The 24,677-nt window shown below is 39.5% G+C and overlaps 2 protein-coding genes across 2 annotated transcripts in view; one reads left to right on the forward strand and one right to left on the reverse strand.

The window, feature by feature from the left end:
* Positions 1–4,361: 4,361 nt before the first annotated feature.
* aoc1 (amine oxidase copper containing 1) lies at positions 4,362–9,554 on the reverse strand. Its single transcript, XM_034126721.1, has 5 exons — positions 9,433–9,554; positions 6,596–8,134; positions 5,657–5,945; positions 5,060–5,192; positions 4,362–4,803 (listed from the first exon to the last, which is right to left on the reverse strand). Exons 2-5 carry the CDS (start codon positions 8,130–8,132, stop codon positions 4,534–4,536), a joined length of 2,229 nt encoding a protein of 742 aa, XP_033982612.1. The 5' UTR covers positions 8,133–8,134; positions 9,433–9,554; the 3' UTR covers positions 4,362–4,533.
* Positions 9,555–12,924: 3,370 nt separating this feature from the next.
* scospondin (subcommissural organ spondin) overlaps positions 12,925–24,677 on the forward strand; it is a 98,855-nt gene continuing 87,102 nt past the window's right edge. Inside the window, 17 exon segments of the mRNA XM_034126771.1 lie at positions 12,925–12,977; positions 13,621–13,830; positions 15,328–15,410; positions 17,064–17,234; positions 18,518–18,741; positions 18,934–19,036; positions 19,609–19,767; positions 19,989–20,074; positions 20,357–20,482; positions 21,165–21,321; positions 21,455–21,704; positions 21,789–21,930; positions 22,032–22,158; positions 22,633–22,805; positions 22,908–23,126; positions 23,224–23,389; positions 23,942–24,194. Of these exon segments, the coding sequence (XP_033982662.1) occupies positions 12,925–12,977; positions 13,621–13,830; positions 15,328–15,410; positions 17,064–17,234; positions 18,518–18,741; positions 18,934–19,036; positions 19,609–19,767; positions 19,989–20,074; positions 20,357–20,482; positions 21,165–21,321; positions 21,455–21,704; positions 21,789–21,930; positions 22,032–22,158; positions 22,633–22,805; positions 22,908–23,126; positions 23,224–23,389; positions 23,942–24,194 (2,702 nt within the window).

Here is a 24,677-nt window from a genome sequence, read left to right on the forward strand (position 1 = left end):
TATACTGTATGAACTCCAAGACACAACTTGATCTAAACAACTTTTTAATGAGCCTTACAATAATGGATCCGGCAAACATCCCTTTTCTTTAAATTCACTAGCCTGCCCTCAAGTTGCCCTCTTGTCCTCCCCTGTGCACACCCCCTTTTTCCCCTGCATGGGGGGAGCAGATATATTTTACGTCTGCTGAGTGGAATGATTTATGACTAACCATGCACATGCACAGCAATGACACCAGGATACCTATTTCAGTGACAGGGTCGTTTTACACCACCTAATGTAACTAATCTAAAAACAAATATTCTGGGATGTCAGAGCTGATTTGAAATGCAATAGAAATGTTTGGAATCTAGCTTGTCGAGCGGGAACAAATACCTACACAGTTAGTAAATATTTCCACTCACAGCTTACTGAATAATGCCAGTTTCTTTTGCTGAAATTTGAAAAGTTGTACAGAGTTGAGAGTTTTTTCACGGAAAAAGCTGAAAATGTTTACCTTATATGACCTGTGAGCCTGTGACCTAAGACTTTTACCAGCTTTTAAATCAAACGCTTATGGTCTCAGCAAACTAGCAAAATAGCTATATATCTGCACATTTTACATCCCAAAATAAGTAGTTATTCTGATAATTCGGCTCAGGTAGCAGATGATATGTTGAGATAAACTGATATCCTCTCTGGTGATTCATGTGTCTCTTTCCCTCTGCCTCCCTTTATCTCCCCTCTCTCTGTTTTTCTGGAGTCCGTCTGTCTGTCTGAAGTTTTGTCTCAGCTGCTGGGGTAGGGGTTATTTTGAGAAGGGACAAAGAGGAATGGGATGGTTGGCATACCAGAGGGGACACACACCATCATGCACCCCTCTACACACGAACATGCACACACACACATACTTGATGGATGAGGGGCAGGCTTATTATTATTATTATGATATGTTCACTTTATCTCATGGCTGCACACCTGTTTGATGATTCAATACAGTTAAGTGAGGGGACTGACATGAGATCATGGCCACTTGTTACAGTATCCTTATCCTTTCACTTTATCATTTACAAACATTGATTCGTTTTTTATGTATATTTTATGTATGGACAAATTAAAATCAACAAAGTAGAATATGATAAGGTCTAATGGATAAATTACGTTCATTCTTATCCACTAACAAGAGTTGTTGAATACATTAGAGTTAAATGTTGAGAGTTGAGTGTTGATGAAAACTAAATGAAAACTAAGTAAAAACAATGGAAAATAAAAAATTATTAAATAAAATAAATTAACTATAATGATAATGGAATACGAAATAAATGACATATAAGTGCACTTTTAATATCAAATTAAATTCATAGTTGATAAATGATGTTCAAATCAGAATACCTGAAATCATTTTAAATATCTTTATCAATGCATAACATATTCCTACTAAGCCAAACCTTGAATGGATCGTTATGTTCTAAAGTAAAAAGAGAAGTTTCATTAAGATCAAGATTAAATTAAGAGACCACTCCACATTTTTCTCAAATCTCAATTTCGACATGTATGGCAACCATTCCATTCCAGTGTGTGTTGAATTCCATCACAGAAAAAGGTTGTCAGTAGTTTATAGAATAAAATAAATGTTACTCAAGCACATACCTATAAATAGTAAACCAGAGAAACTGATAATGCTGCAGTGGTCTCTTAATGTTTTCCTAGTTGTAAATGCACAATTAGGACTTTGTAATATAATGAAGGTGTGAGAAGAGGGTGTAATTTAGAAGGCACACACTGACCTCAGCTGCTGGTCATCTGGTTCAGTAACACATCCCATCAATATAAATGTGTTTACTGTCACTTCTTACTTTTATCCACCAATGGAAATACTCTGCTGTTGTTCTGAGACATAATTACACGATAATTATAGCTGGGATTTAGAGGATCTCAAACAGGATGTAAAATTGAAATAATCAAATCATTCAAACATGTGATATTTCCATTCCCAAGTCACACAAAGGCTTAAATGAATGGGGATTAATCATCTATTGATGAGAACAGATGGATGATTAGAGCTAATTCACACAACTGGAAATAGAAGGGGAAAGTTTAAGTAATAAAGCAAAGCGGGAAGGAAGGATGCTTAATTATTTGCAAGGCTATGTGTGATGTCCAGGCCCATTAACTTAAGATCATTTTTGACTGTCAGCAAAATGCCGTGAAGACTGTGTTTCTCACAGGTCATAATCTTCACAGGTTGTATTTAGATTGGTGTTAAAAAGGATACATTAAATTGGAAGGTGTGTGAAAATAACGCAACTTTTCAAAAATGCTATGGCCAAGAAAAAAACTATAGCATAATTTGCAATTGGCATGTTTCCATCCAAATGTAACGGGACATTATACAACTTGATGAAGTTTTTCTTTAGATGCCTCCAACCTGTTAAACCTTTATGTTTTCAAGTCTCAAAACCTTGATAAGTGGATTTAACACTGTAGACATCAAAAGTATGATTTTCTCAGACATGATAAACCCTCTCTAGAGCTACAAAAACATATACAACATATTTTAGAGTCTTCCTATAATGAATAAAGTGATTGTATTGTGCATAATTGGTGGAATGTCTCTTTAACTGGGACCATTTCTTCTTGGAAATTAAAATACCTGTGTTTAATCTTTTACTTGAGACATTTCAAATGCAGTTGGATGGAGTTCTATATTTTCTTTATCTAAGATCCAAAAAGTCCTTTGAAATCTGGCATTGATAAAAAATAGTATTAATCTGGATGATTGTTGAAAAATGTGCACTCTAGTTTTAATGTCTGTATAATAATGAAATAGGTCCATGACATGCGTCAACTGATGTTAACAGACAAAACAATTATTTAAGAAACCACTAGGTGGCATCAAAACATTACCTACGTTCCAAGACCTTAATTGAGGACTACAAATATATTTTTTCTCTCTATAAACTACTGTGGAAATATTTGCTATAGAGTATTGAATTGAAATACCAAAACATAGTTTGTCAGATTTGTATCTTCTTGGGCAGATTGTCCTTTGTAGCCTTTTTGGTATCTTTACGTCTTAACCCCGTTATACAGTGTAAAATGTGTAACTTTGTTGGACATGTTTAGGAGCATTTTGCATGTTGTGCTTTGTTGTAGAACTTATATATCAGCATTGACATTTTTGGCACCTTATAACAGTATGTCTTCATCAATTTCAAGATGCTCAGAATGATACAGAAAGATGTGTGAACTAAGAGAATGATTTAAGGGCATATGAGTGAAATAAAATTCCACACAGTTTATTTGAAATGTTTTTGGTCACATAAGGCCACTTTAGAATAAATAAACTGTGTGTTCCCCGTCTTTTCTATAGTTTGTGACGTCAAACCCATCATTGCCATGGGAATAGCTATAGGAATGCTTGTTACCCAATTCACATTGCTTTTTTGTCCTCTCCACTAACGTTGTCCATTCAGCCTTGCGTGCAAAGCTCTCATACTATCCCTCTTTTACCATGTGCATTGTAAAACATCAGCACACACATATAAAAGGGATTTTAGATGAACATCCTGACGCCAGTTGCTGACTGGATTCCTTTTCCTCTCTCCAAAAACGCTCATTATTTACCTTACAAACAAAGCAACTTGTACAAAATCTATAAAAAGATGCTGATAAAGAAAATGACAATAACTGTTTGATTTATTTGCAACTTTTGGTTTATAAATCTATGGTTACATTGCTATGTTTGGAATGCGTAACGGCCAAAGATGTTACATGTGCTGTTATTGATATTGAGTCACATTGTATGTAAAGTTAGGTTTCCAGGGGCGCTGGGGGCAGCAAGGTGGTATCCTGGACTGTTTGCAGGGAAGGATCCGGAATCAGGCTGTTTGCTTTGTAAGGCCTGTTGTCTTTCCAGAAGAAACCTTCCCACCATGGGGGCTGGAGGAGCATGCTGAGGGTTTACCACAAGCAGGGCGGATACGGCGCATCCTGCATCCTGGATGCTCGCTGCTGCTAAACCTCAACCATGGAGACCCAACATGGGATTAAAGGAGCTCTCAAAGCCCCCCCATGTCCAACACTGCCCCCCTTTACCTCTGCCAGGTTACATGTAGGTTTCTTTGGGTGTGGTAAATTAACTTTAGCATTAAAAGGAACATTACATCTGTCACATTTATTACTTTTTAACTGGGTAAGATAGTGTCAGTTTTACTACCAAAAATTCAATTTAATAAAAACTCAAAGTGAGACAGAATTAGGAATTCAAAATGAAGAGTTTTACTGTAGTCATTTATATTAAAACAATAGTTATATAAAATAAGATAATACAGGCTCATTTATGGAAAATAAATGACACAATAACAACTTTTCCCTTTTGAAATGCTTTATTTTTTTTCTTACATGAATGTTGTCCCATTGTAATACATTATTTAGAGTATATCTGACCATATGCAATTCAAGTGATTGTTGTTAATCTTAGATCCTCATTGTGTGATTTACTAGAACAGAGAAAAAGTAAGTTTGAGATAAAAAAAACAACAAACAAAACACCTAGACTCCTGCGTAAGTGCCGTTGTAAAAAAAGGGCTTGTCTGACACGCAGTGACCTATGACCTCAGGAGTCCACCTCTGGACTTTGGGCTTGCCGTCCTTTCCCTGCCGGACGATGACGGTACTTCTGGATGCCACCGAAGGATCTTCGTCAAAGAAATTGAACGGTCGGAGGAAAAAGCCCACTGTGTTGCCGGGGGTTGCCGTGTTGGGGATGTCTTCTGAGTGAGGCACATGCAGGAAGCCTACTGTCACCCAGGCTACCAGATCCTGCACACAAGAGAGCAAATAATACATTAGACCTTTTTAGAAAAGAACACATTACAGGTGTTTTGTGTCTATTCAAAAGAGCAAACAGAGGTAAATGTCAGCATTCATGAGTTACCATGATGTCGAGAGAGCAAAACGATTCTTTAAGGAAGAGCTAACCTCTCAGCTGAAAAAAGGGTTAGGGTTAGGGTTAAAAAGTATATTAATGTAATCTAAACCATCTTGAATTGAATCGTGCATTGTTGAAATATCTTACCTGATTTACTATGTCTTCATCGTTGCGAATGTAGTCCTCAAAGGACACAACGGGGTCCCATGGGTCACCCTGGGTGTACATGCTGCTGCTGGTGGCTTCACTGTCTTTATGACGAGTCACAGCAAGAGGATACCTGTGGAGAGGAGATATGTTTTGTGTTTCGTCATTCTGTAGGCTTTCAAACTAATAATTCATAACAACTCCCCAGCCAGTCTTTCATTAAGTCATTTCAAAAGTGGGCCCCTGTTGTTATTTAGGTATGGTCTATCCAAAGACAATTTCCAACAAAGTGTTGTTTTACTGTTACAGTATCTGCTGCACCTCTGTTGACTGCCAAACCATACTTTGACCTGAATTCTAACAAAACCTCATGTGCAGGGATTAGCCTCTTCAGCCCCACTTATCGTTCTCTGGGTCAATCATTACAAACTGATTTTTTTTGTGTAAATGTAGCTTGAATGCAAAACTCAAAAGCCCACTGTATATGACTGAATTTGCAGAAAGTGTGTCTGAAATGATGATCAGGACACTTGTAATTGTCTTGGTTTAAATTGATATGTATTTTGTCTAACAACATAAGGGAAAACATTTTAATACCTTGACCAACTGATGCCATTTTCCTCCCTCCAGCCTCTTGGAAGCACACTGTGGGCATGTGAGTTAAACTGAATCCGATAACCCTTCTGGTGTCCCCATTTATTTTTCTCATTGGGATTGTAAAAGTGCACATAGCGGGGGAATTTTTTGCCAAAGCGGAAAGCAGCTGATCTCTCGGTCTTCTGGTCTGTCCTATGGAGTTTGGACTGGACGATGAAGTTCTTTGGACTCCAGGGATTTGTGAAGTTGACATATTTCAAATCAATCGTCTCAAAGCTGTTCTCTCGACCTATGTCACAGTGAAGGCAAAGAGTTATCAGAAGAAGTTCAAGGTCAAGGTAAAAGCAGTGTGTTGGGACAATATTGGTCTACAGTAATTTACTTTTGCATTAAAAGTCTCCATTAAGTGTTTGACTTATTTATGGCACATAGCCTTTATCACAGCAAGCCTTGATCACACATTTCAACAGAATTGGCAATCTAGCTACCCTTTACAACAGGGTAAAGTCCAGGAAACAATTTTATCTGGTTTGGCATCAATAAATGACCTACTTTCTGTCTGCGCTTTCTTTGATCTGATTTCACACTTCACAGCTTCAAAAGGTACATTGAAAAAGAGGTGTGAAAAGAAAAATGTTTGTAACCTTAGGTCTTCTCATTAATAGATACAATATGGTATAATGGGTTTTCCCAGTCCTATTGCCAAACAAGAACATCAATATTAGAATATTCTGCATCAGATTCATTATCGTTAACATATTTATAATATGTGGCAACATAAAAAAAAATTCCCCCTTTCTGCAATCTGCACATGGTATGGAAATAAAACGCTTGTTTGCTAAATAAATGTTGTTACAGCTATTACAATAGCAAATGATAATTTAAGAGCATGACAGGATGTTAGTTCCAGTGAAAAAGGCAATTGATTGTTATATTTACCAGCAATATCCAGGTCAACCTTGTAATGGATGAGGTGTGTGTGCAGGTTACCAAGCACATGGTTGTACACCTTGGCGCCATAGTGAAGTCCGTTAGCTGTAAAGAAAGTGGCATGGATGTATCCGGTAGCGCTGACCTTTACCTCCACCACCCCATTCTGGTAGAACACGAAGTCCCAGATGTAATCATAGTTGTAAACCGTTGAGGTCGTCCGCAACACCAGCACAGCGTTATCCACCCCTCCAAAGAAGTTATATCCCCCATGGAAGTTGGAGTCAAAATGCCTTCTCAAAGGCATAGCAGTGGTCATCTCAAAAATACAGAGTGCATTTTTGTGGCGCACTGGTTTATCCGTGTCAAAGTAGTGGTACAGGTCAACAAAGGTGGCAATTTCTGGACAGTCTATTCCTGGCGCCAGTTCGTAGGATGAGCTGCCCATTGCCCAGCCGGCATCAATGTACTTTGTTTGCATGGCAGCAGGAGTATCACCAGAATAGAAGGCAATAGCTTCTTGTAGGCTGATCTCATAGGCAATCCTTTCCCCATTAAAACGCAGGTCAAAAACTTGAAGCCCAGCCGATGATCGGACTCGGTAGGCGAAAGACCATCCAGCATACTCAACAAAGTTGCGGTCAACGTGATAGCGCTTGCCCTGAGGCTCAACAAGCTTCGGCCCATGGATATTAGTGGCTGTGTTGCTGTGACCCCGGGGGATGTAACTAGAGTACAGGTCATTGTCGTCATGTTCAGGCAGTTTGATCTTCTCCACATCTCCTGATTCGTATTTTTCAACCAGTTCCTCAACACTGTCAAAGAACATGCTGTTATACCAGACCTTCTCGACATTCCACTTCTCTGGGTCCAGGTCCTGGTGGTTTATCAATACCTCAAACCCAATTGGTTGGATGAAATAACCCTCCACAAATTTCTGCAACATTATCCAGCTTCTCCTTTCACCTGGACCAAGTCCACGGGGGGCTATGTCTGAGAACGTCAAGCAGCGGTTTGAGCAGTTATTGAAGGAAAACCCTCCAGTGGTCTCAAATAGAAGCTTGTGAGCTTTATTTGCTATCTTTCCTAGTATGTCCTCAATATGATCATACTCTACAGCGGAAATAGGCCTTGACTCAAAGCGGATAGGCCTAGCCCCCTTGAACGTCTTGATTGTATGGGTCTTTGGGGATGGCAGAGGACTGACAATGTACTCAGTGATGTTGGGTTCGGTCTTGTTCCCGAACTGGATGATCACACGGGCTTGACGTTGGGGTTTGGCCTGTCCACGGTCCAGAGCTCTGAGGGCTTCATGCTTCCTAGGCAGATGTAGTTCGATCAGGAGGATGCTGTTCTTCATCAGAGTCTTGCTATGAGCTTTAGTGAGCTCCAGCTCTGGAATACCGTGCAGGTAGTCCCGGACAGCTTTCAGCTCGCGTGCTGTGAGGTCGGCATACATCGGGGCACCATGATAAGCCCAGTCTCTTGATCTGGATGCACTACAACCAGCCAAGCAGAGCAGCTGCAGTAGACAGAGAAGCCTCATGGCTGAAATATAATGAGAAAGTAATATCCAGCATGAATTTAGTGAATGAAGGGAGGAAATTGATATGTTGAGTGATCTCATGCATACGTTTGACTTTGGAAAGACAACAGATCTTGTATTCAACAGTGGGAATTTGGGAGACTCAAAAAGATAAGCCTTGTTTCTACATATTCAAATGTATTTCACACTGTTTTTATTCACATTATATAAAACAGAATAAGAAGCTATAGTTATTTATCTCCAGTAGAATTTAAGACAAACTTGGGCCTTGTTCCCTCTTCCTGCTCTCTTCACAGCTGGGTAAGCAATTATTGCTCCGTCCATTTTTTATATCAGTCTTTCCTCTACTTCTCCACAAGAACACCAACAGAATGTGTCTCTGGAGCTACTAATCTAAACATGTTTTACAGATGCCCTGTGATTCACTAACAAACAGTGTTATTTGCGAATACAAAACACCATCTACAAACTAATGCATTTGTTTTGTTTTCAGATTAAATCATGTGACAGAAACAAATACAGTATAGATCTTACAAGTAGACCGACATCTTGTCTACTATTTTAGAAAATGTTCTTTCTAACAATATCAGACTAAATGTAACAACATGAGCAGACAAAAGGTGAGTTTTTTGTTTCCGGTGAAAAATCTAATGTAATCTGCATAATACAAAAATATGCAGCTTTTGACCACTGTCAACATAATTCAAAAGAGAAAACTCAAAACAACATAAATTACTTAAAATAATGTAAATGGACATGTGACAAAAGGTTTCAACGTTAGGTTACGAAGCTACATCACATCCAATCATATCTTGCATACAAATTGACAAAGTTGTATAGTTCCTTTCCAAAAACAAGAATTTCAACCATATTTTATAAAAGGTATCAGGCTTTTTCCTATGAAGCATAGGTTAATTGTATTTGCAAACCACACTGTTTGTTAATGAATCATAGGGCATCTGTAAATCATGTTAAGTTTGTTTGTGGAGGTTTGGCACGAAGTAAGCTCCATATATGTCAGCCTGTACTTTAAGACACTCAGAGTCAACACTGCCCTTATCTCTGCTCTCTGTTTATCTTCCTGCACTGTTTGTGCTGCACACTTAATAGATAAACTGCACACAATTTAACAAGTTCTCAAAGCAAACTGTCACATTCTGCAGTTTTTATTGTACACAGTATTATGTAATAATGTTTCGATACAGTATATAATGTTCAGACTTTGAAGTAGTTCCATGCTTCCTCAAAAAACACTTATACTTCTGAATGAGAATCAAATAAATAAACCAAGCTACTGTACCTTAAGTTGTCCTGCTGTGTCAAGCAGTGTGTAAATCAAAGTCGGTCAGTACGGTCCTCCTGCTTCAGCATTTGGAGAAAACGCTCTTATGAAAACAGAATCAATGGACTGCTGCTTTTAACCACCTTCCTTGTAGTGACGGAGGCCGATTGGTCCACAGTGGGTTGTAAATATGATGAATGAACAGGTGCAGAAGGCAAGGCAAGACATTCTTTAAAGAAGTGGGACTTTATTTAATTTTCAAATTATTATTTCTTCCTTGTTATTTTTATGGAAAAAATGGTACCCTATTAAAAAAAAAAATTAATCATTACAATTGTAACTATTGGTACACATTTATTTTGTATACAATTACATTCTGATCATTGTTTCTCTGAACCACTACGTTAAATTCATGTCTGAAATGTTTGTACATTTATTTTTCCATTAAATAAAAAAATAAGAAAGTGTCAATGTGGGTGGTTTGTTTAGATCTAGTTGAGGACTGTTACACTCATTACTGTTTATATTGCCAAGCTGTTTTAATTCTGTCTGTATGAAGGACTGCAAACTTAATATTCCTACCAGACATTGTAATTGGTAAATACAAAAAAGGCATTGCACCTTTCAACATCAAGGCAATTTAAAGTGCAACATGAAAATAATTAAGAATAAAAAGTAAAAACACATCGAAATGTAAAAAGAAACATATAAAAAGGATTTAAAACAAGCAAAATTAAATGAATGATGTATTCAAGCTATAATACAATAAGAATAAAACTGCAGTGCAATACAAAAATTGCAAATTTGAGCAGATATCAGATTGACTGGGATTTGTTCCAGATATGGTGAATATAAAAACGGTTTCTCTTAAAGTTAAATGTTTCCCTCCACATAAAATGAAACAATGTATTCTTAGCAATCTTCATAAAAAAAAAATGCAGGTCTGTGTTGTATATTGTAAGTTTAATAGGATCAGTGCTGTAATATGGTATGCTGCAACTAACTACCCCCCTCCGAAGAAGAAGAAGAAGAAGAAGAAGAAGAAGAAGAAGAAGAAGAAGAAGAAGAAGAAGACATACTTTTATTAATCCTTAACAGGGAAATTACTCGCGGGACTGTTGTGTTTACACACATTACACACACAGGGAGGATATCCATGCACAAACATAGAGGATATACAGAACAGTACATGCACAACAACCAAATGCAGATACTGTAGTAGAGGTGGCAGAGCCAACCCAGAGCAGTGCATATAGATATTCTCTCTGGCTTTCTAGTTAGAGCGGAGCACGACTCCTGACTTTTCCTTGTGTTTTTATTTTTATTTAGTTTTTTATATATATCTGTTGTAATTTATTGTCGTTTATTGTGATTGTAGTAATGTGTTTTTATTACATGTACAGCACTTTGGCTCGACCAAAAATCGCTTTTAGATGTGCAATATAAATAAAACCTGATTTGATTTGATTTGAAGGTGCACTGATAAAGAGATAAAGCAGAGATAAAGCATCATCTAGCACAGCTGTGAAGTCTAAATCTTGAAGAAGTACTCTGATCTTGTACTTAAGTAAAAGTAAAAGTACCAGAGTGTAGAAATACTCTGTTACAAGTAAAAGTGCTGCATTCAAAATGTTACAAGTAAAACTTCAAAATATCTGCATTAAAGGTGGGTTAGGTAAGTTTGAGAAACCGGCTCGAGATACACTTTTTGTTATATTCCATGGAATGCTCTTAACATCCCGATAGCAATGAAGCAGTGCTTTGACAAAAAATCCATAAAAAAATGTCATCTGTGGAAGCCGTAATACTGTAAAAAGCACGACCAATCATTTTAGCCGGCCCAGCTAAAATAACTGGATGGCCTACATGCCTGTCAGCCTTCCATCTGTGCACAAACTTATCTCGTGGCCTCATTGGTCATGTGCACGTTCGTGTGTGTTGGAGGAGGGGCTCTGTAAGGAAGTGGCAGATTTTTTCCGGCTGTGTATTTTCAAATTCTAACGCACTCGAGCTGGTTTCTCCAAAATTACCTACCCCACCTTTAAAGTATTGATCATAAAAGTACTTATTATGCAGATTAGCCCATTTCCCAATCATATATTTTGTATGTTTTGATTCTAATTATTGATGTATTGGTATGATTATCATAGCTGGTAAAGTTGGAACTAATTTCAATTACTTTATTTACTGCTGGATAGCTTGTGAATTTAATCCAGGTGTTACTAAAGTCATATCTAAGTGTCGGTCTTATTGTTTATCCTTAATCTATATCTGCAAAGTAACTAAAGGAATTATATGTAGTGGATAAAAAGTACAATATTTACCTCTGAAGTGTAGTGGGGTAGAACTACAAAGTAGCAAAAAATGTAAATACTCAAATAAAGTACAAGTTCCTCAAAATTGTACTTCAGTACAGTACTTGAGTTATTGCACTTACTTTACACCACAGAAACCTGTACCACCAACCTTCCTCCCTTTCTCTATCCTCATCCTGCTTCTAAGAAATGGTGATGAAGCAGTGAGCTAACAACATGACACAGCTCATTGCTATCGCTATAAAGAAAACACAATGTATCCAAGGCTCAAGTGAAGAGTTTGCTGGGAAGTCAATTATGACGCACTGTTTTGCTTATACCATTAAATCCTACCCTTGTGACATCAGTAGCTTTTCCTTCCTCTCCTCTGGGCTCAGGCTAACATGTACCCTGGTGACAGCTGTGTTTGGGCCACCTCGCTGTGGGGTCAGGGGGTCAGACTTGGGATATTGGTGAGTTTAAAAGCCTTTAGTCCCCATGTCTGTTGACAAGCTTCATTGAATAAATTCCCCCATCATCCTTCCCGAAACGTCTCTCTTTACAGGATTAGGCTCTGACAAACATCTCTTTCTTCTGTGGCTGAGGCTCCACCACCCCCGCCATCACCTCCAGTGTCCTGTAATGTTTGATGGGGCGAGGTCAGTGGATGTGTCCGTCACAGGTCGGGGGACCAATGCCTGCCCATCCAGCTGTGACCTTACCACTTGTATCCAATGGCAGCAGGTTCAGATGCTGTACATCCCATGAGTCGACCCCCACATTTAAAACGTTGCATCTGGGGCTCTGCTCCCCCCATAAGGCAAAGTATCACAGAGGAGTGTATTACATGCTGTTGGACGTAGCAACATGGAAAATAATAAAGGAAAACAAGGAAAGTAAAGGAACAAAAGCTAAATATTGATTACCAGGCCAAGGATTTATAATGGCCAAGATTTCCCAAAAGCACTTCAAAGGTAAGTGCACTTTTTTAATTGTAGCAGCAAGAATTATAGAAAAGGTGTAAACATTTAAGGAATTTTAGATGGGTTTGTTTGATCACTCACAATGACAACATATGATGATCAAACTTTTTCAGTCATTTATAGTTAAATATCAGGACAAATTAGGTTGATTTTATTTTTTTACTTGACTTATAAAATACTTGCACTGAAACTTTTGTACAGGAACGTTAAGCAGAAACATTCAGCAGAGGGCCATGGAGACCCTTCTACTGACTCTGCTTGGACTGCAGACAGTGATGGGAATGGGGTGAGCATGAGACCAGTAAACGTTTAAGATAATTTTGTAGACAGAGTTGGGTATAGAGATGAGGAAGGTGAGAAAGATAATATGTGACAACCGTAATGAGCTAAATTCACCAGATATCACAGTGTAAACCACTGAAACAGCACAATAGTACATTCATATAGTTATAATGCTTCAAAAGAGCCCTAACAATCGGCCCAACTCAGGTTCATTAGAGATACTTGTTGCAGTAGACGTTTAAAATCCAAAACTCACATAAGAATCAATATTTAAGGTGGATCTGTAAGGTGAAGGATAATTCTAAATAGATGAATGTATCTTTTTTAGAATGGTGTGCATGCAAGTAATTAGCAGTTGTGGCTAATGAGAATATAATGTAGTGCTAAACTATTTGCTTTATCAGGGTACTAAATCAGTCAGGCACCTTTTTAAGAATTTTAAGCGGGCGCATTTTAAGTAAACTGGATGAGTATTTACATTTTCACTATCAAATAACACATTGCTTACTATCTTTGTCTTGTTAAGTATTTTATAATGAGGACTGTTATACCAGTAGAGAACAGAAGTTAAAGGGAATTCAGGAACTTGATTTAAACAGATCACTTTAAAATACAAGGGGGCATTAAAACTGTGTTTGGTGCTCCAGACACTGGTGTGAACACACGGTGGAGGAGAGGGTGGAGCGGGTTCTTTCCCCGCGTCTGCAGCTTGAAGTGAGCTGCTCAGAGGTGTATCAGTTCAACACCCAGGGCTGGAGACTAGATGTGGACAGGATGCGCGGCAAGCATGGAGGTGACGATGGCATCGCACTGTACTACAAACAACAGGGTCCAAAGGCATCCTGTTTCGTGTACAAGTAAGTATAAAGAGTTTTCAGTGAAATTTATTTTCGTACCTAAGGTTGGATACATTTTTGTTAAACAAGATCACTAACGGTAAATCAGTTCATGAAAAAGCTTTAACGATTAACATAGTATTGCCAGTGTGGATCAGATGAAAAAGCCACTTTGAAACATGTTCCCAGATCACATTTTCTCCATTGACAAGGTGTTTTGGTGGGAATGTGGCGAGGTGTCATAACCATGTTGCTCCAACAGTGACTCCTGTTGGTTATGAAGGGCCCCTGTGTGTTTGGTGGTGGTGGGTACGATCAAGGGAGAATAGCAGGATCCTATGTGCATGTTGCATCCTCATGTTGAAATAACTTGATTAGGATTGATTGGCTTTATAAAAGGCAGACATTTCTCTATAACAATGTTTGATGTTTCTTAAAAGTTCCATTTGGTTAGTTGGGGTACATATTTTACTTTTCAAGGTGCGTAAGTATCCAATAACTTGCTTTAACTAGAGAATGCAATTCCTGAAGAAATTGCTAGTGGGAATGCTTTATGCTGAAAAGCTGACGCTAAACTGCTATGCTGAAATGTAATGTGTAAGAAGAAAGTGAAGAATTTAGATTGAAATGATACATGAACACTGGGGGCTTGAATGTGTGATGAGAGAAGAAAAGAAAGTAAAAAGGCTTGGAAAAGCAGCAGAATATTTGAACTGCAAACTTTTGAACTAACTTGATGGTGAATGATCTGTCGCCATGGCAACGGCATTTGATGGCATCCCATAATACGCTTAGATGCGTTGATGGCTGCATCGTTACCAAACCTGTGAAGTTTTGGGCCATTTGGAGCATTTTCACTGAAGTTATGAGAAAACCCTGTTTCATGGCGAGCATTGTGTTGCCATGGCAACGACCTTTGAAGAAATCTCAAAACTGTCCCGTAGATGTCTTCACGGCTGGACTGTTAGCACACATGTGAAGTTTGAGCACTTTTTGAACATTTTCATAGGAGTTATAGCGACATCGTCTTTTATGGCGAGGGATGCGTTTCCATGGAAACGGCATATGGTGAGATCTCAGATTTGGCGTAGAGCTGTTGAGGCATGGACCGGTGATATACAAGTGAAGATTGGGGGACGATTGGACCGTGTCCATTGGACTTACAGCGACATCGTGTTTCATGGCGAGTGGTCTGTCGCCATGGCAACGGCATTTGATGACACCCCATAATACGCTTAGATGCATTGATGGCTGCATCGATGTTCAATGCGGGAGAAGAAGACCGGTGGAATAATAATAATAAAGAATTTTGTGCGTAGAAGAACAGATAGTTGGAATGCTGTTAACAGCATTCCCACTAAATAAGGGAAACTTGTTGAATAAATTCAGTGCACTGGCCCATATACGCTTTTGTATTCCAAAATAAGGAGAATTTGAAGAAAACACTCTTCTTAACATTTGCAGTGATGCAGTATTGTAAGTATATTTACTTTCCCCTGCTGTGTCTGTGGATCCTAGACTCCCAGAGATTCAGAACCTGATGGTAAACAAAACAGTGAAGGCCTGCTGTGAGGGCTGGGGCGGACCACGCTGCTCTGAGGGTAAGGACAAGAATCAAAGTAATCTGTTCATATTAAACGTCTGAAATGAAACATTATATCCTGACTACAAATGTCTACAAGTTAGACATATTTACTGTACTTCACTAAATATGAGATCATAATTAAGAAAAAATCAATAATAAAGAAAAATAATGTTATTTTATTAGATTTAAATAAGGTACAGACAAAGGTACATTTCCCAGGGTAAGCAGCATAGTACATAGACGGTGGTAGGTACAGATGACTTCCTGGCATGGAAGGTATAAAATGGACCAATTATTTACTCAATGTTGATGAGGGGAAATGGAAACAATTAAAAGATTTAGAGGGACGGGTGGGAATTAATTTACTCAAAATGAAGTAATATGAATAGTAATATGAATGTATAACATTCATATTTTACATATTGTTTTTTTAATACCTAGTGTAACCAAAGGTTGTAACCAAAGGTTGTAACCAAAGCCAATAGCTCATGCTTATTTTCATTGCTTAAGGCGAGACACGGCAGGCAAAAACATAGTTTTTCCTGCACTGGTCAATTTTGAGATTTTGTGCTATTTTGATTCCATAACATGTTTTCTTTCAGGCTTTTGGAAGGAAAACGTACAAAATACACATTTAAGTGTTTATTTTACTATAGTTTGTCTATTTGCGTCTGTAGATTTCTCCTACATTCACCAAAAGTTAGCATTCTAACGTAACATAAAGTACCGCGACCGCTGTTTGCACCATGTCTTCAGAGGTATCGTTGGAAAGCTCCGTTTCTCCTGCACAATCTCATCGGATCCAAATATGGTCATTTCCTTTGTATCAGCAACCAATCGTGAAAGTGCAAAGGGGTCTTAAACCAAGAAACGAAATCTCATTGGCTGGTGTCAATTTCTGACAACGTGATTCGTTCAGATGCGTCACGTGGTGTGCTAAAGCACTTCCTGGTTAGCTTTCCGCTAGAAATTTAAATCTGAAAATGGCAAAATAACGGAGAAAAAAACGTTCACAGAGAAGACGACAACAATTGTCACTTGCACAAAGCAAGGTTATACAAAAAACAAATGACCCCGAACATGAAATACCTTCACGGAGTGCGTCGATGCGCAAGCTATCATCCAGATAACAGGAGGGTTTAGCTAGCGTCACACTGCAATCTTTAAAGGTCGTTTTCTCAAAATGAGTTTTTTCTCCTACTCTGAGTTCGAAATTTCCCCTTCAGTAGCAGTTACATACACCAAACCTTCCAGTTATATTCCTATCAATATTATGAAGGCTTTTACAGAAGGGTTTGGTCATATATAATTCATAGCCTGAATTATATAACATTTTATACCTAAAAACATGGTGAAAATTGATATTTTAGGGCTGTTGACAGTATTTTCTGATTTATGGAGTGATACAAAGAGATATCCAAAATCCCTTCTGTAAAAGCCTTAGATACTAATATGACTACAAAATGAAACAATAATTTTGATCCTGGCTTTATCCAAAGTTCCGATTTCGGTTCCTGAAATGTGTTAAAATATGCGCATATTTCATGAGATAACACACCACTCACTATTTGAAAAGTACTTTAAATATACATTTTTACAAAGCGTTAATTTGCGTATTTACGTCCTTCAACCTTGTTTCTAACATTTTCTCTCTTTCTCTACTTCCCAGGTGTGGGTGCACGTGGCCAGTGCTTCTCCACGTGGAGTTGTGATGCGTTCCCTGGTGTTCATAACGCCTCTCTCATGCCGATGGAGCAGTGCTGCAGCAGCCTATGGGGGCTCAGCTGGAGGAATGCGTCCGACCAGACCTGCTTGTCATGCACCTACACACTTCTTCCTGGTAAGAGAGTATCCATGAACATACACGTTTTTACATGTTTCTTTTTTAATATTCGATGAGTTGCAGTGAATTTATTATCTTTTTTTAAAGGTCACATCCACTTTTTCATGTTTTTCATACATACATATGTGTCCCCTCTGTTTAAAGAGATTCTGAAAGTTTCAGGAAAAAAGACTCGCTCTCTTTTTGTCCTGATCCATTTATATAAAAACCTGTCTGAAAATGAGCTGATCAGATTTTTGCCACTTTGTGATGTCATAATGTTTTTTTGGGTTGTGTAACTATTAGCCAATAACCAACCAAGGTAACCCCCGCCCACCTTATCACCTGAATCTCCTCCTAGAGCACCATTAGGCGCGTTCACACCGCAGTACTTTTCCCACTTTAGTTCCGATATAGTTCCGAAATGTTGCGTTCACACCAACAAAAATCCGGAACTAAAATGAGTTAATGAGAACCTTTTTACCCCCTTTCCCGTCCCTGCTAGAGAGCAGGGACTTTCGTGGGAGAAAAAGGTTCCTATTTCTGATTGGCTGGGCGGATTGCAAACCACGCCCCGTAAAACTCCCAAAAAGTTTTGTAAGGCCGCCATTTTACTATCCTCGCATTAGCATTATTAGCATTAGCCCAGCGCACAAACAAAGAGAGACTAACTTATGGCAACACAAAAGAAAACATGGGAGCGGTGGAGATGAGGAGGTGTCGGCGTTCTGGCGATTTACTCGGAAGGCTTCAACTCCGGGGACTTCCGGCCGGGGACTTCGGGTGGCAGTATACGCCATGAAGTTGTTTGCGGCCTGCCAGTAAACCCAAAGCAGAAGAAGAAGAAGTGACGTCAGCGGCTTCATTTGCCTAATCCTCCGCCAGCGACTTATTCCGGTGTGAACGCGATCTGTACTTAGTTCATGAGAACTAAAGAGTTCTCATTAACTAAGTTCTGATGCACCTTTGTGGGAAAAGTACTGCGGTGTGAAAGCGCCTATTGTGTTTTTGTAACCAATCATCTCGCAGAGGGTCGTGGGGAGTGGCTCCTTATTTTCATCTAAAGTAACAGACCCAGAATCAGCACTTTTGAAACAGGGCTGAAACAGAGGGGTTTATGGGATACTACAATACATGATATGTTGGATATTTCGAGCCAAACACTTCAGAGACATGTTTTGTATAACTGAGAACTATAGTATATTGATGAAAAAGAGTATCATAGGGGACCTTTAAAGTATGCTCATTGCTTGTATTTGATATCACATAACCGTCACTCACTACCTCCCCCTCCTTTCCAGACTCCCAGTCCTCCCCTATGGTCCGTGGTGGTCTGCTGGGGAGCGTCAGGGTGCCTCTGAGCTCGGCCACCTGCATGTCCTGGGGTGGAGCCCACTACCGCACTTTTGACAGGAAGCACTTCCACTTCCAGGGCAGCTGCACCTACCTCATGGCCGCGTCTACTGATGGCACCTGGGCAGTCTACATCAGTACAGCCTGTGACGGCAGAGGACACTGCAGTAAGGTGTGAAATATGGCCATTTAACATCGTTCATGGAAGTGATGAAACAGTATATCCTTGTTCTTTTAAGACTTTTCCAACCACCTGATTGTAGTGGCAGTGACATTGGACGAGTTTACCTGGGTGCCCATAGAAGACATGTTTGACTTTTTTTTGTACATAAATGTTGATGAGTATGTGTCCCTCTGCTTTCAGGCTCTGAGGATGATGATGGGTCTGGATTTGGTTTCAATTCATCACAAGAACTTAACGCTGAACAACCTTCCTGTTGCAAATGGAGAGCCACTCTTCCAAAATGGTAAAGTATTTTTCGAGCTGTCACTAAAGCCCTCCCTTAGTCTCATTTGTGTCTGTCATTATTAACCAGGCAACATGGTAAAATGGTCATGTTAAATCCTGTCACATCAGTACCTGCACTGGAGCAACAAAAACACATTTTATTACACAGCCTATTGAAAGAAGACTGAACAATCTAGATCTGTGTATGTGCCTTGCATCTACTTGTCTTTCAGTACAAGAAGATCTTTTAAATAACAATTTAACATAATAACATCATCATTCAAGAGTATTCTGTAAAATACTACTGTATTGTTAAGGAATAATTATTCTAGATATCTAACCTTTTGCTCTGTGACGTTTGTATTATAACAGTTTGTTTCTATAGTTTACATACAATTGTTGACTGTATTTGTAATAATAAGCTTATTTATTACATGATCTCCTTATTCCTCTTGAGTCCATTGACAAGTAATTTGATCTTACATAATGGGTAACAGCTTTCTTTATCTACAAATACTGTCAGCGACTTTATAACAATGCAACAATTTTGTACAGCAAAGTAGAAATGTGCAATGGTTCTACTTCCTACAGGAGTGAGTGTTCATTGGCTGGGAGACTTTGTGTTTGTGGAGAGCGGCCTGGGAGTGAGAGTAAAGTTTGACCTGACCAACACGGTGTATCTGACAGTGACCGCCGAGCACCTGGCCGCCACCAGGGGGCTCTGTGGAGTCTACAACAACAACGCTGACGGTGCGTAAAGTGCAATAGATACAATCGCACACTAATGTATTTTCATAATGTGAATCACACACACATCCCAGGGTCAAAATGTAGTCAAGTAATATTTTGTACTGTTTTTTACTGTTTCCGACCTGCAGGGTTATTTCTATACCTGTATCTGTATCTTGTTTTAGGTAACCCTAACTCTTTTAACTTTTAATGCGTAACCTACTTGTGTCTTGGTGCCATAGATGATTTCACCACAATGGGTGGAACTGTGTCCCAGTACGCCGCCAGCTTCGGCAACTCCTGGAAAGTTCCTGACCAGCAGAATGAAGTACTGCACTGAATGCATTGAATGAGTATTTCACTTTTTTGCAACATTATAGCTTTTTGTTATGAGTCTTATTTTTTAAGGAGAATCTGTGCTCTCTGAACACACACTGATGTTGAAAACAAAATGAGCAAAACATTCTGCTGCTGGAGATAAATGGTTTGAGGAGCTGTTTTGGTATAAATGCAGAGTTGTGTGTGTACTGTACTCAAAATGAATGGTAACGTGTATGAATGAGATTCACCCTCATTAATTGAGCCTCTCTGTGTCCCTTGCTTCCCTCAGGATTGCAGTGATGCGGCAGAGCTTGGCCACAGCTGTGATGTCTCAGGAGACCCTGCCCTACGCAGGCGGGCAGAGTCAGTGTGTCACCAACTGCTGGAAACCCCCTTCACACACTGCCATCCCCGGGTCAGACACACATACTTTATTTCATAGTTGTCCTTTTCGTTATCAATAGATGCTTTTATCACATTTCTTTGAAAGCCAAGTCTGCAATGGGCTGTAATTCAAAATTCTCCTGAAGGTAAATCATTTACCAAGTGCCAATTGTTAGAGCAGTTCCAAGAAATAGGTTGGATTGGTTTGAGTCATCGGGCAGTCGTAAAGAGAACTTAACTGTAATGACTACATGGGAAGTAACAGCTTAATATCATTTGCAAAATAAATGGTTTTAGTTCAACCTATACATTAACATTGCCCGAAAGTACTTTTGAATTCTCTTTCTGAAACTCACCATTAATGAGAAGGTGTAATATCTCACTGGTTAATCATTTATGAAGATATGGCTATTTTCCAAAGCTTACGTCTATCTGACTTATTTGCCAACAATAATGACTAGACTTGTTAATATTATAAAACATTGCAGTGCATAATAAACGTGTTAGCATATCTTGTTCATGTATTTTGTAAAGATTGTCCCTGCTTGTTCTGTTTATCAATGCACTAAAAGATCATTCATACACTGTCTAAACCTTTGATCAAAGCCACCGTGCACAGGATTTGTACATTTATGTTGGAGTAAATTGTTTTTGCAAGCTATAGTATAGATGAATTGTTCAAAAACCCATATATGTGTCTGTGTGTTTTACAGTTGGACCCAGAAGCGTACACAGACACCTGTCTCTACCTGTACTGTAGCCTGCCACCCAAAGAGAGGGATTCAGCAGTGTGTGACACCCTGGCCAGCTATGCCAGAGAGTGTGCTCAGCAACATGTCATCATTATCTGGAGAACAGCAACTCTATGTGGTAAAAAAATGTCAAAACATATTAATATGAGTCAGAGTCTTCTTTACAAGACAGTCAGCAGGACACATGATGCTAAAATATGCAAAACAACATCCTTTAACTTTGTTTCCTACTCATTGCTCTGTCTTTCCAGGTCGTGTCTGTCCCAGAGGTCAGGTGTTTTCAGACTGTGTGTCCTCCTGTCCCCCCAGCTGTGTGTCTCCCCAGCCCCCCGGGCCTGCAGCCATGGGTCAGTGCAGAGAGGAGTGTGTGGGGGGCTGTGAGTGTCCACCGGGACTCTACCTTCACCAGGGACTCTGTCTGAAAAGGGACGATTGTCCTTGTTTCCATCGCAGACGCACCTACCAGTCAGGGGATAAGATACAGCAGAGATGCAACACTTGGTAAGTGTCTTTCCTATATATTTTTTAATTTAGTGATCCAATTTTCTCACTTTCCATCCTTCTCTTTATTCTTTATCGTCCCAGTGTCTGCACAGCAGGTCAGTGGCAGTGTACTGGGGAGAAGTGCTCAGCCCAGTGCACCCTGATGGGGGGGCTACAGGTGACCACCTTTGACAAAAAGCGGTATTCACTACAGGGAGGAGACTGTCCCTTCACTGCTGTGGAGGTGAGATACTCAACAAGCAAACCATGCACAGTTAAATACACGATTAGATGAATTTGTGTGCAGCCATTTCTCTTTTGAGCTAATGTTCTGCATGTTTTTAGGACTTTGTTGACAGGAAGCTGGTAGTGACTGTGCGCTGTGGGGAGTGTGCAGCCGGAGGTGGTTTCGGTTGTCTAAAGGAGATGTCCGTCACAGCACTGCGCACCACAGTCATGATCACAGACACTGGTGAGTTGGTTACACACTGCAACCTGACTGTTATCATTTTACATTTGTTAGTAGGGACGGTCAACATGACTAATATTGACGCCCTGTTGTCTTCATCATTATCTCTCGGAGTTGATGCTTCTCAAAGTTGTTTTGATTCATTAAGGCTCAATTGCCTGAAGCAAAATGGTCAACACTCACAAAAAAGAGACTCTGAAGTTCCCAAGTTCTTTGGTGCATGCGTCTCTACTCTTACTGTATGCTCTAGCATTTGTTAAATCATCTTTAGGGTGTATGTTCAACTCATTTACTAAAGTAAAACACTTTTCAAATTCAACACACTCGCACCCTGGATGCAACTTCTTCTGAAAAACACATTAAATTAAATGTAATTATTGAAAGTTACTAACTTCTTAAAAAAAAAAATTCTATTGTGAGAATATTTATTTAAATGTCTGTCTTTTGATAGCTTACAGTTGGTATTGTTCCTTCCAGGCACAGTGACATTGAATGGCCAGAGGGAGCCGTTGCCTGTGGTAACGGGGGACCTGGTTGTGCGAAGGGCCTCCTCTTCATTTCTCCTCATCCAGGCTTTTGGAGCCCAGCTGCTCTGGCACCTAGATGGACCTTTGGCCATCATTACCCTACAACCTGGCTTCGCAAATAAGGTGACCCTTAACCTAATATGATTCTTTCAGTTGTGCCTCTCCCAAATTGGTTGACACCGCATTTCTGATACTAAAAACCTGTGCCAAAATGGTGTATTCAAGGTGCGCGGCCTATGTGGAACGCTGACCTGGAACCAGCATGATGACTTCACCACCCCAGAGGGAGATGTGGAGAACAGTGTGTCATTGTTTGTGAGCAAATTCACGACAGAGCACTGCGCTATACCCAAAGGAGCTCCACCTGACCCCTGCACCACATACACCCAGAGGAGACCGTACGCAGAGACAGTGTGCTCCGTCATACACAGCCCCGTCTTTCAGGTAGTTTGGGTGGAGTGTTTTAAATCTCCTACTATCTCAGGAATGAGTTTATCTTCTGTCTTTATTCACACGTGCGTCTCCTTCTCTGATTTCGTAGGTGTGTCACGACGTGGTGGAACGGGAGCCTTATTTCCGTCTCTGTCTGTTGGAGGTTTGTGGTTGCGTTCCACAGAGGGCCTGTCACTGCACCATCCTCACTGCCTACACCCGACACTGCGCCCAGGAGGGCGTCACCGTCCAGTGGCGAAATCACACTTTCTGCCGTAAGTGAGGAGGCCATTTCTGAAGTGCAGTGGTAGAGAAACTTTTACTGAAGTATAAATACTAATATTACGATTATTATTAATAAGATAAACGCCTTTTTACAAGTAGTGAAAAGTATTCAAGTATTTTTACCAAAGTCAAAAGTACAATCATGAAAATGTGCATATTAAGTTAAAGAAAAGTATAATAAGTATATAGTAAAAGTGTAGAGTAAAATGGGCTCTTTAGTGGTTATATTATTATCATTGATGGAGTATCATGTACATTGCAGTAGCTGAATTCAATTGACCCTATTATGTCTATTGTTTTTTATCATCCTCCTTATAGGATTTTAAACGTTTTATCTGTAAAGTAATCAGTAACGAAAGTCAAAAAATGCTAAAAAAGCATCTCAAACTTGGACTTAAGTACTGTACCTGAGTAAAAGTACTTAATGAAAAACAATATTCCAGGATGTCCACTATGGTTATGAGTTTGTAAAAGTTGTTCTTGCAGAATAGAAAAATGTAACAAGCTACAGTAATTTGAAGTTCCTCCTCTCCTGTTCCCAGCTGTCCAGTGTTCGGGGGGGCAGGTGTACCAGGAATGTGGCCGTGCCTGTGGGGGCTGCTGTTCAGACAGCTGGAGCTGCGATGCCAGTGGGGGTGAGATGAGTCTTAAGATGTGTGTTCCTGGTTGCCAGTGCCCACCGGGACTAATGCAGGATCACCAGGGCCAGTGTGTGCCCATCACCATGTGCCCCTGTGTGCAAGGAGACAAGACATACCGGCCTGGGGCGATAATACAGAACAGCTGTAATACCTGGTATGTACTCCTGAACAACATGTGAATGGGCTTTCAAAATGTGTTCAATCCTGGGACTCCTTGGCCTAAATAATATCATTTTACTTTTAGCTACACAATTTCTTGACTGAAACTGCTTGCCATACTTTTAAAATATTTATAGAACCAGGTTTAACTGGAAAATATGATCAAATTTACAATAAAAAACGAATAAAAGTATAACCAAAACATAATTCTTGTAGCTGATATACTACTTATGATAAAGGCTAAATCAGTGCAAAAACAGTGACACAATTGCATAGATCATATTTTTACAGCACATCATAAAAACAGCCTTTTCTCATTTGTATCTTCATGCTGCTTTTATCATGCAGTAGTAGTGATAAAGATCGGAGTAGTCAGCATGTTTCATTGTCAGTAGAGATGCAGCTATAATATAATATTGGCAGCAAAGTTTCATGAATATTTAAATTGTACTTTGAATGAGCTTTGATCCCATGGGGT

The sequence above is a fragment of the Trematomus bernacchii genome, unplaced genomic scaffold, assembly GCF_902827165.1.
Source record: "Trematomus bernacchii unplaced genomic scaffold, fTreBer1.1, whole genome shotgun sequence".
Lineage (NCBI taxonomy): Eukaryota > Metazoa > Chordata > Actinopteri > Perciformes > Nototheniidae > Trematomus > Trematomus bernacchii.

What these genes read in the sequence shown, in the direction of transcription:
- aoc1 (XM_034126721.1), bottom strand. Translation starts at nt 8,132, where the DNA reads ATGAGGCTTCTCTGTCTACTGCAGCTGCTCTGCTTGGCTGGTTGTAGT. An exon ending in AATGGCATCAGTTGGTCAAG is followed by an intron (nt 5,193 to 5,656) that starts GTATTAAAATGT and finishes TCCTCTCCACAG; the next exon opens with GTATCCTCTTGCTGTGACTC. An exon ending in ATGAAGACATAGTAAATCAG is followed by an intron (nt 4,804 to 5,059) that starts GTAAGATATTTC and finishes TCTTGTGTGCAG; the next exon opens with GATCTGGTAGCCTGGGTGAC.